A 12,155-nucleotide genomic window follows, 5' to 3' on the forward strand; every position below is an offset into this window, starting at 1 on the left:
CCTAACGGAATAGAAGAAAGGAAGTGAAACTCTTTTGAGTTATCTGCACTTATCTTATCCTTCTAAAGCATTTTAACACTTCCTGAACACTAAACCCTAAACCCTTCATTCTAGTACCCTGAACCGTTCATTCCTGAACCTTTTCAAACCTTTTCAAACCTTTTCAAAACTTCTTTAACTTAAACAAAGCAAAAACAAAAAATAATACATTAATATATGAAATATATAGTGTGCACATATTTTTTAAAGGAGGAGGGAAACAGATAACTCAGATGTGTAATGTGTCGCACATTCATATAAATGACCTATTTGCAGTAAACTTATCGAAAAGAAGTAAAGTAAATATAAAAAAAAAAAGGAATAAAATGGAAGGGAAGCACACTTTAATATATATGCAAAAATATAATGAAGAATGGAAAGGGGGGAGAATGAGTAACAGGGAAGAAGGGTCAAATCATCCTTGGTGCACAATGTGCACATATTTCAGAAGAAGGGAAGGGTAGGAATGTACTTTCTCTGCTCCATACACATGAACTGCATACAATATATATCTACGTTAACAATTATTAATAATTCTTTTTTAGCAATAGTAGAACATAAAATGAATAGAATACATGCTCAAATTTTTCTTACACAAAAAGAAATTGTGCTCTCCGCCCACCCTCCCTCACCATATGTGTACATTAGAGGAAGTATGTGTATAATGTGATAGCAGTGTTCTGAAAGTAGTTTTGCACATTTGAATAATATAATTGATATATGTTTGGAATATATATAAGAAACCTAACCATTTCTTTTTTTTTTTTTTATTCTGTTTACTCAATACATTTGGTCTTACTTTGTATTCGTCGCACATATGTAATGATCTTGATATATACATGCACACGTAAGTAATGTGTCATTGTTGTCACTTGAAAATTTTAAACAACATATATACACTCCTAAGAAAGAAAGTACAAAATACCCTATATACATATTCATATTCCACATACACACTTCCACATTCATATTCATCCATATTCATATTCACCTATTCAACTTCACCCATTTATATTTACCAATAACCATATTCATAATCACTGTAGAACAAGGCACAACATTTGTATTTCCCCCTCTTTAGAATGTACTAATAGTTTCAGAATAAGTTTATTATACACATATAGAAGCATATATTAACCATGGCAGGAGTAGACGTAAGGAGAAATCTTCTGAAGGAGAAAGGAAGGGAAGGTTTCCTTCCTTCCACCCTCCTTTCTTCATTCCCTTCCCTTCTTTTCTTTCTCTTTTTTTTTTGCCCCCTCCAAAAAAGCACATGAAAGGAAGCACATATATATATATTCCCCTATATATATAATATAATAAAATAAAAAATGAAAAATAGGAAAAAATACATATATATAGAAAAACTTACACTTACACATATACATAACATAATATATATTCCACACTCCTCTTCCTCCCTTTGATAACTATATATATTTACAGCCGTCCAAGCCACAAAGTTTCCCTTCATGGACAGACTACTACGGTAAATTCGAAAATGGGGGAGGGATCCAGGAACCAGACTGTACAGATGAAAAGGATTGTGGCAAAGAAGTAACAAACTATTCGTTGAGAAATAGGGATCTTCAGATGTATGAGGGCAAAATTAGGGCGGCACTCCACTATTTACTCGAAACATACAGAAAAAAGGGACCCAAGAATTCACTGGAAAGTACAGCACGCCACTTTTTTTATTATTGGTTAGGGGAAAAAAGGTCTAACAGTAGAAAGGGAAGTACCGAATTTCGAGGTGACATAATTCTTCTTTGCAATGCTATAAATCAACCCTCTGAGAAGGGACCATTTGGAATTCCCTGTGACAATCCTGAAAAAGTTATTTTCGACCAAAGAAAAAGAATATTTGATTATTACTACGATTATAGTACAGTACAAAAGAAAATACTGGAAGATGGGGACGCCTCCAGGGAAAAGTGGTCCAGTTATTTGGAAGGAATTACTAAAGCATGCGACGCTATAAAGGATTATTGTAAACCAGAGGTGGAAAACACAAGGGGGGATGATCAATATTGTAAACAATTCGAAGCACAGTACGGCGCATATTGTTCAGCGGCGAAGTTGCCAGAATTGGAATATAAATTAAAATCTGCACAACAGGAAAAACAAAGCACACAACTCAAACTAAACAGTGCTCTCCATCAAGCAAACAAAGCTTCTTCTCTTTCTTCTACCTTTGGTACCGTAGCAGCAATAGAATTACCAGCGGTTATCTTTTTTTTATATAAGGTAAAATTACAATTTAAAGTTGCAAAATATAAATAATAGTATTCTACTCCTTCCCTTCCTTCCTTAGACCCCTTCCTTTCCTTCCTTAGACCCTCTTTTCCTTCCTTCTCCTTAGAACATTCCTTCCCACCTTAGAATATCCTTCCTCTTCCTTAGAGCCTTCCTTAGTCCTTCCTTTCCTTCCTTAGATCCTCCTTTCATTCCTCCTTAGACCATCATTTCCTCCTCCTTAGGCCCTTCCTACCACCAGCACCGTAACAACCTTCCTTCCACCAACAACCCTAACAGCCCACCTACCACCAACCACCCTAACAGCCCACCTACCACCAACCACCCTAACAGCCCACCTACCACCAACCACCCTAACAGCCCACCTACCACCCCTAACAACCTTCCTTCCACCCTACCACCACCCTAACAACCTTCACTCACTCTCATTCCTTCTACACCCCTTCCTTCCACACCCCTTTCCTTTCCTTTAGTATAAGCCATGGTCTTCTTGGTTTGGTAAACACTCTTCTGGAAGCAGCAGAAGGAAGAAAAGATCAAGCCAACAGGAATTTGACGATTTAACAGAAACTTCAACAGTGGACTTCACAGAAAGTTCAGAAACAAGTTCCATACTTGATTCCCCCACAGTACGTTCCTCTGCTGCTCTATACACAAGACCACCTACCCAAGGACAGCCTAACAGGGGAGAAGGAAGAGCAAGAGCAGGAAGAACAGGAACAGGAAGAACAAGAACAGGAAGAAATAGGTCGCCGCCGGGTGGCCCAAGTATAAGTTATCAAAACATGTAACATACCAATGAATGTAAAACCTAGAAAGCGATTGTCCCTTCTCCCTTAGGGCAACATAAATAACACCGCTCACACATTTTATATATACAGTTTATGGAAAGAGCAAAGAGCAAAATAACATTTTTCTTTTTCTCTTTTTTTTCCCTCATTCTTTTCTTCATATTTCATTCCCTTTTTTTCCTTCCTTCCATTTGTATGTTTGAATAAGCACATACGCGAAGCAGGTACTCCCAGAAAGGGGCGCGAAAAGAACAAAAAAAAAAAAAAAAAGGAAGGTGCTGAACTCTTAAAAGAAATATTATGGTATTTTAAAGAACAAAAGAAAATTTATGTAACAAAATGAATAAGCATTTTTTTAATTTTTCAATAAAAGAAGAAATTATCCCAAACAAATCAAAATAAAGTGGGGAAGAAAATTTTTCTTTTTCCTGGCTTAAATTAATTACACAAAAAAATGACCCTATTAGTATAAAACGAAAAAAAAAAAAAAAAAGAAAAAATATTTACTACACCCTAAACCCGGCATCTGAACATTGAACTTGTTCCTTAGGACGAAAATCTTCCTTCCTAAACCCGGAATCTAAACATGGAACCTCTTCCTTAGGAACATCTTCCACTTTCATAAAATTTGATCCCATAAATTCTTGAACCAAAATTTCAAAAAAGCCTTCTTTCGTCGAATGCAAGTCCCCTTTTTGACATTCGTCTAAGACTTCTAAATGAATATCAATAATCATGCGGCGACGTACACCACAACCACGACCAGCAGGGCGACGACGACCACCTCGTTTCTTCCTCCTTTTTATAGGCGTAGAACGAGGTTTTCGTCCCTTCACTAAATAATATTCACGTGGACCACCGTCGTCCACATGGTCAACAATCTGCTGTTCTAAGGTTGGACCACGTACTTGATAAGCCCTTCGGTAACGTTTTCTTACCTTACCAAGCATTACAAAGTACTGAACAAAAAAAAAAAAAAAAAAAAAAAGTGAAATATGTGCTGTGTGCATGTTTATAAGCAGGTGGGTCAAATGGTTCGAATGGGTTACCGAAGGGTTTCCCTTTCGCCACCTTAGGATCCTTTAATTCGTTCTTTTTTTGTATCTTTACTACTTCGTACTCTTCCTACATTTTACGTATATGTGAAGCATTCTAATATAAATGGAAAAAATGAATCCTTTCAAATGGTAGGCTTAAAATGTGGGAAAGAAGAGTAGGATCATTTAATGTTCTTTATATGAGATTCTATAATATGCAGAAGATATTCGTCCAAAAGGGAAAGTCTTTATATATATGGGTTCTCGAAATATATTCATACTTGAATATGAACTAATTTTTTTTTACTATGGTACAGATTAATTACAACTTTGCAGCTATTAATTTTTAATATGCATGATCAAGAAGTACGCATAGCATTAAACTATGCTGATAATGTTTACTTTTGGGAACAATTTTTTTTAGGAGGAATTTCTTTTTTTTTTTATTTGGTCTTTTCTTGTTCGCTATTTATTGTATAAAAAGAACAACGTTTCTTTTCTCATGACAGGGTCTTCGTTTTTTCCTTTTTTTTTTTTTTTAATTTTTCTCTTTTTTGTATTGTACTAAGGTGTTCATATTAGTGTGTAATCAATATAAGTTCGAAGAAGAAAACAAAATTTTCCTCCTTCACTTCATTCTGATTTGTTGGGAAATTTCTTTACTGAATATTTAAAATGTCCATTCCTCATTCTTTAGAAGTTTTTATCTGCATAATTTTTTTTATCTTCTTTTTTTTTTAAAATACAAAAATACCTCTTTGAGGAGGGTAAGCACTTTTTCTTTTTTTCTTTGCGCCCTCTGCTCGAGAGCATTTTTCCCATATGCAAGTATTCATATATATAAAGCAGCAAGAAAGAGGAAAAAAGAAAAGGGGAGAAGAAGAAAAATGTTATTCTATTCCTGTACACTGCATATAAACTATGCGTTTCTTTATGTCCTTTCGGTGTCCACTTATTCAATGTTACATACGATGGTAACTTATATTCTGTTCTTGTTGGTGCTGATGCTGTCCTCTTCTATTATTACTATTTGCTGTTCCTTCCCTGGTGGTAGATGGCCGTGTATTATATTTTGTGGAGTATTCAGTCGGATCGAATGTTGAAGCTATTGTGGAGCTGTCATCTGTGGAAGCATCCAAGTTGTTTCCAGTGGATCTTCTTCTTCTGTTCCTTTTTCCTCCAGAATGGTTACCAAACCAAGAAGATAAGGGACCGTACTAAGAAAAAGAAAAAAGGGGGTTAGGTTTAGGGTTTAGGGTTAAAAGAAGGAAGAAGGAAGGAAAGGAGGGGGTCTAAGGAGGGAAGGAAAGGAGGGTCTAAGGGGGAGGAATAGAGTATGGAAGAATGTAGTACATACAGCCACATAATGTAGTTTATTCCTATGTCTACTGCTCATAGAAATGATGTATGCAGGTTCAGTTATATTGTCCATATATTTCAGTCATAGCTGTACCTTATATAAAAGGAGAAGGATTGTTTGTAATCCTACTGCGACCGTTGTAGAAGTAAGGGAAGCGGTGGTGGTAGCTTTACTTGCAGCATTGTTTGCTATGGAGGATGCTATATGTGTTGCTCCGGACACTATTCTTTCTTGTAGATATTTTAATTCACATTTCAGTTTTGACAGTTCCGCCATATTGCAATATGGTACGTACTTTTTTTTGAATTCTTCACAATATTCCTTCCTATCTTCCTTACTCTTTCCTGCGCAATATTGCTCCACTTTATTACATGCTAAGGAAACTCCTGCGTCGTAACTCGACCAACCTGGATCACAGTTGGGCCCATCCTTCCTTAAATTTCTCCCTATCTTACTGTAATCGTAATAATAGTCGAATATTGTTTTCTGATTATCAAATGTGGCCGTTCCTGGATTGTCACATGGAATTTTACATTGTTTTGACGGACAATAATCATTTATATTTCCGCAAATAACACTTATTTTAGCTTGAAAACCGTCCCTTCCCCCTGAACTCTTAGATAATTTGTCACCTAACCAATAATAAAGGAAATGGTAGGCTTCCTCTTTCGATGGTGTCTTATCTTTTCCGCATTCATGGTATATATAGCCCAGTGCTTTCTTAATTCGGTGTTCTGAAACATTACATTTATTATCTTTACACCTATCTGAAACCCAATCTATATTGTTATTGCATCCATTTCCACATGTTTGCGTGCTTTCATCGAAGTTCTTATAAAAGTCTTGATGCGAAGGGAAAGTCTTTGGATCTATTGTCTGTAAATATATAATTGACAGGAAAGTGGGAATGTGTAAGGGTAGGTTTTTCTATATATATGTATTTTCCCCATTTTGGGATATTTTTCATTCTATTATATTATACACAGGAAATATTCATATATATGTGCTTCCCCCTTTTATGTGCTTTTTTGTACTGTAAAAAAAGGGGTTAAAAAAAAGGAGAAAAAAAGGTTCAGGTAAAAAAAAAAAAAAAAAAGAAAGAAAAAGGAAAGAAAAAGGAAAGAAAAAGGAAAGAGAAAGAAGGAAAAAGATGATCTAAGGAGGAAGGAAGAAAGGAGGAGTGTGGAAGCGAGTGGAATGTATGTGTAAGTGTAAGTTCTCCTATATATATGTATGTATTTTCCTTCTTTCTTTTTTTATTTTATTTTAAAATATATACATGGGAAATATTTATATATTGTTCTTCCCCCTTTTATGTGCTCTTTTGTAGTGTAAAAAAAGGAGAAAGAAAAACAAAGGAAGGGAGGTCCAAAGAAGAAAAGAAAAGGAGGAAGGAAGGAGGAGTTTACACCTCCTTCCTTCCCTTCCTTCCTTTGTTTCCCAGCTGTGAAATATGCTCCCTTACGTTTACTGTTTCTGACATGGTTAATATATATATGTGCTTCTATATGTGTATAATAAATTTATTCTGAAATTATTAGTACATTCAAAAAGGAAGGAAGGAATTATAAGGGGAATTTGTGCTCGTCCGTTTTTTTCGTGATTATTGATGAATATGAATATGGATGAGTATATGTGAATATGAATGTATGTCAAATTTTTGCACTTTTTATTCGCTGTGTGTGTGAAAACCATACGTACACATATTACACTTCTATTTTCTTCGAATAATAATAATAGTAGTAGTGATAGCATACATTACACATACTTCCTCTAATGTACACAATAAGGCGAGGGGCGGGGAGAGCATCATTTTTTTTTTTTTTTTGGAGTAAGAAAAATTTGAGCATGTATTCTATTCATTTTGTGTTCTATTATTGCAAAAAAAAAAATATTAATAATTGTTAACGTAGATATATATTGTATACAGTTCATATATGCACATGTGCAGCAGGGAGAGGAAGCACATTCTACCCTCTTCTTTCTTCCACCTTACCTTCCATCAATGTGTGTACGCATAATTATTTATATTTTTTTTGTAAGTAGCTCATCTAATGGAGCCAATGAGTTAATTAAGCATATATACACATGGGAAGGATATATATTACAGAATCTTCGTATACGAAAATGTGCATATTGATAGAAGGAAGGGGAGGTAGAACGGAAGAATGTGTCCTCTCCATATGGACTATATACTACACAATATTTGTTAACAATTTTTAATAGTCCTCCCTTGGAATAACGGTAAAACAAAAATTAATAATACATACTGAAGGCTCCTGTTAAAAACGAATTTACACTTCCTTCCCATATATACATAAAGGTTGAATAAGGTAAATGACTAATAAGTACAACATTATAAGCATTAACCTACGAACCTGTAGTACAGAACATGGATGGAGGATGTATAAAGTATATGATTCTTACGTTTCTTCTGCTCCTGTTCCATTCTGTTAATTCCAATACATTACCCTTCCTACATTTTTATACCTTATTTCATATATGTGCGTATATATATAATGATGTTAATGCATGCGTATATTAATTTATCATTCTTCAAGGAATTAAAAAATATATGCTCCTGCAGGAAAAAAATTGGAACTTCATATATTTTTCCATTAATTATACTTATTATTGAATAAGCAAAATATACCTGCACACATGAACATATTCTGTATAAATATATATAGAAGGAACAACAGCACATAACTTTCAATAATAAGTTTATTATATATATATACACAACAGAAAAATATACAACACACAAACCATAACAAACAATGTCAGGGGTAAGAACAATATTGAGGGTTGTCCCTTCCTTCTTTTTTTACTTGCACTATGAACAAAAGTACATATAGTGTGCACATATCTAATATTTTTTATATATGCACGATGTATTAAAATAGGAAGAATGTGTTAAATACATGAATGTATATACATACATATGTAATTATATATATATACATATATATAAATATATGTGTATGTCCATATATATATTCCACACACTCTTCCCCTTCCCCCTCCCCCTTCCTTCCTCGTTCCTCCTTCCTTCCTGTTCCGTCCTCTTTCTTCTTCTTTTTATATGCAACATAGATAATTACACAATGTGTGCACATGTAATATTCCACATATATATGCATGGTGTGGTGTGATTGTGATGTATGTGTAAAATAAAATGAGGGAAATGTGAAAAGAATAAATGTATACATATGTTATATGTACATAAGTACATATATAAATATATATATAGCTGCATACTCCACTTCCTCGTCAATTATATATTTACAGGTTACGTTTCCACCAAGTTTACCTTCGAACAATATATATTATGATAGGTTCATCAAAAATGCTCGGGGCTCCTGTACTGATTATAGGGGAAAACTCACAACACTTGAAACTAATTTAGGGACTGCATTAAATGAGAAAAATGGATTTTCCGATAAAGGGAAGAACATCATGGATGCCTACTGTAAGGCATCCAAAGAGAAGGAAGAAAAGTCCGATGATAATACACCTTGCCTTTTTTTTTATTATTGGTTGGGGGATACATTATATAATGGTCTTACTTGGAAGCACCATTTTCAGAGTAACATAAATTCTATTTGTAAATTCATAAATGAAGCAGAATGGGAAATTGGATGTAAAATTACTTATAAGGATGAAATTGACTATGGAATTTTCAAACAAAGAAAAGAAATCCATGACTATTCCTTCAATTTTAATACCATAGAAAAAGAATTACTTAAAAATGGCCCTATTTGTGAACCAAAGTGGTTAAGTCACCGCAGTGATGTTCTTACAGCCTGCACTGCTGTAAGTGAGAAGTGCCCAGAGGGAGGTAGTAAAACTACTGATGACCCCTATTGTAAAGAATTCAAAGACAAGTACAATTTTTATTGTGGTATGGTAAAAACGTTAGACTCGTACTGCAGAGAAAAATCCAAATTGGAACAACTAACAAAAGAGAAACAAGAGGCAGATGAAGCAACCTCTACAGCACAATCCGAATTAAGCAACGCTATCCATCAAGCAAATAAAGCCTCTTCTCTTTCTTCTGCTTTTGGTACCTTAGCACTAATGGAATTACCCGCATTGGCATATTTTCTATATAAGGTAAAAATACAATTATAGTGGCGAAACATAAATAATAGTACTTAATCCTTCCTTCCCTCCTCCTTAGACCCTCATTCACTCCTCCTTAGACCCTCATTCCCACCTCCTTAGAACCCCCTTTCTTCCTTCCTTAGGCCTCCCTTCCTTACATCCTTAGACCCTCCTTCCTTCCTCCTCCTTAGATCTCCTTTCTTTCCTTCCTTTTTTTCTTTCAGTATAAACCATGGTCTTCTTGGTTTGGTAAGCATTCTCTAAATGGAAGGAGCGGAAGAAGCACAAGAAAGGGAAGATCCACCAGGAATGAATTCGACACATTAACGGAAGCCTCAACAGCAGATTCCATACTGGACGCAACAGAAAGTTCAATGGATAATTCCACAGTTGGCTCTTCCACGTACACAAGACCGTCTACCAGGGAAAGAGAAGGAAGAGCAGGAAGGGCAAGAACAAGAGCAGGAACAAATAATAATAATAATACACCAGGTCATCGACAAAATATAGGTTACGGTCGCATGTAACTTGCACAGTGCAACCTGGAAGCGAAAGGGATAGAAGAGAAATGCTTCCTTCCCTTCCTAAGGCAGTCATAAATGACCACGAACAGAATTCATACAATGTAGGAAGAGGAATGGCACTTTTCCTTTCTCGCCCTTTTTTCCCTTAAGGGCTAATTTTTTTTTCTTTCTTCTTTTTATTTTTTATTCCTTTTCTTCACATTTCTTTCTTCTTTTCCCTTCCATGTGCTTGTTTAAATAACTTCATCAAGGAAAAAATACGCCCAACGCGGATGCGGAAAAAGGTCCTGACATTTTTGAAAAATTATTTATTTTAAAAAACAATAAAATAATTTATGAAGAAAAAAATTTATAACAAAAAAAAATTTAACATATTATGGTTCCTTCAATAAAAAAAATTTCCAAACACGTCAAAATGAAGTGAAGGAGGAAACATTTTTTCTTTTCCGACTTATATTGACCACACATCAACGTAAACAATTTAATACACAAAACAAAAAAAAAAAAAAAAAGAAAAGAAAAATATTTACTACACCCTAAACCCGGAATCTGAACTTGGAACCTGTTCCTTAGAAGCACCTTCCTTAGGAACATGTTCCTTGGGAACAAAGGTCTTCCTCCGTAAGCCCGAAATCTGAACGTGGAACCTGTTCCTTAGGAACTTCTTCCTAGCAACACTTTCCTTAGGAACACCTTCCATAGGAACAAAGTCTTTCTCCCTAAACCCGGAATCTGAACATTGGACCCTGTTTCAAAGGAACTTCTCCCCTAGGAACAAAGTCTTCTTTCCTAAACACGGAATTTGAACTTGTAACCTGTTCCTTAGGAAGAACGTCTTCCTTCCCTAAACCCGGAATCTGAACTTGGATCATCTACCTTAGGAAAAAAGTCTTCCTCCCTAAACCCTAAACCTGCAACTTTGAACTCGTTCCTTACGAACATCAACCCTAAACCGTAAATCTGAACTTTGAACCTGTTCCTTAGGAACACCTCCCTTTGGAACAAAGTCCTTCTTACCTAAACCCGGAATCTGAACTTGCAACCTGTTCCTTAAAAACATCTTCCTTAAGAACAAAGTCTTCATCCCTAAACCCGAAATCTGAGCTTGGAACTTCTTCCTTAGGAACCTTTTCTTCCTTTATGAATTCGCTTCCCATATACTCTTGAACCAAAATTTCAAAAAAGTCTTCCTTCGTCGAATGCAGCTTGCCTTTTTGACATTCGTCTAAGACTTCTAAATAGATATCAATAATCATACGGCGACGTACACCACGACGACCAGCAGGGCGACGATCAGCACGTTTTTTCCTCCTTTTTTTAGGCGTAGAACGAGGTTTGCGTTTCTTTACTAAGGTACATTCATGTGGACCATCTGGTCCAATGTGTTGGATGACTTGTTCCTGTAAGGTTGGAGGACCACGTACTTGATGTGCTCTTCTGTAAGGTTTTCTTGTCTTACGAAGCATTCCAATGTACTGAACAAAAAAAAAAAATGAAAAAAGGAAAAAGTAATTTTTAGCGGCTGAATGTATTCTTTTTAGAACCATAATTACTGCTTCACACCCCTAAAATGTGAAATCCTACACATACACTCCCTAAAATGTGAAATCCTACACATACACACCCTCAAATGCGAAATCCCCTACACACACACCCTAAAATGCGAAATCCTACATACACCCTAAATGCTAAAATTTCTTAACCTAAGTGTGAAATCATACATACACACCCTAAAACAGCGAAATACCGGGCCACATTTGTTGCTCTTGTACCCTAAAACATCTAAACATCAGGCCATATTGTTCTTCTTACACCCTAAATCCTTAACCACGATTGTGAAATCCTACACATACAACCCCTAAAATGCGAAATCCTACACTCATACCCCCTAAAATGCGAAATCCTACACATACACACCCTAAAATGCGAAATCCAATACACACACCCCACGCACTCATTCATTCACCGTAATTTTTTTTTTCTTCTAAAAATAATTTTTTCTTTTTTACTTATATAAGTGTTTTTTTTTTTTTTTTTTTTT

At 35.3% G+C, this 12,155-nt stretch overlaps 4 protein-coding genes across 4 annotated transcripts; 2 read left to right on the forward strand and 2 right to left on the reverse strand.

The window, feature by feature from the left end:
* Positions 1-1,178: 1,178 nt before the first annotated feature.
* Positions 1,179-2,322, forward strand: PCOAH_00001160 (KIR-like protein; the record flags this gene model as incomplete). The annotated part of the gene is made up of 2 exons (XM_020056933.1): positions 1,179-1,193; positions 1,486-2,322. The coding sequence occupies 2 exons, from the start codon at positions 1,179-1,181 to the stop codon at positions 2,320-2,322; spliced, it is 852 nt and encodes a 283-aa protein (XP_019912460.1).
* A 1,270-nt stretch (positions 2,323-3,592) lies between these two features.
* Positions 3,593-4,237, reverse strand: PCOAH_00001170 (SICA antigen; the record flags this gene model as incomplete). The annotated part of the gene is made up of 2 exons (XM_020056934.1): positions 3,593-4,045; positions 4,223-4,237. 2 exons carry the CDS (start codon positions 4,235-4,237, stop codon positions 3,593-3,595), a joined length of 468 nt encoding a protein of 155 aa, XP_019912485.1.
* A 4,026-nt stretch (positions 4,238-8,263) lies between these two features.
* PCOAH_00001180 (KIR-like protein) lies at positions 8,264-9,617 on the forward strand (the record flags this gene model as incomplete). The annotated part of the gene is made up of 2 exons (XM_020056935.1): positions 8,264-8,272; positions 8,775-9,617. The coding sequence occupies 2 exons, from the start codon at positions 8,264-8,266 to the stop codon at positions 9,615-9,617; spliced, it is 852 nt and encodes a 283-aa protein (XP_019912587.1).
* A 1,510-nt stretch (positions 9,618-11,127) lies between these two features.
* On the reverse strand, positions 11,128-11,370 carry PCOAH_00001190 (hypothetical protein; the record flags this gene model as incomplete). The annotated part of the gene is made up of 1 exon (XM_020056936.1): positions 11,128-11,370. The coding sequence occupies one exon, from the start codon at positions 11,368-11,370 to the stop codon at positions 11,128-11,130; it is 243 nt and encodes an 80-aa protein (XP_019912396.1).
* Positions 11,371-12,155: the final 785 nt, after the last annotated feature.

The sequence above is a fragment of the Plasmodium coatneyi genome, chromosome 1 (genome assembly GCF_001680005.1).
Source record: "Plasmodium coatneyi strain Hackeri chromosome 1, complete sequence".
Classification (NCBI taxonomy): domain Eukaryota; phylum Apicomplexa; class Aconoidasida; order Haemosporida; family Plasmodiidae; genus Plasmodium; species Plasmodium coatneyi.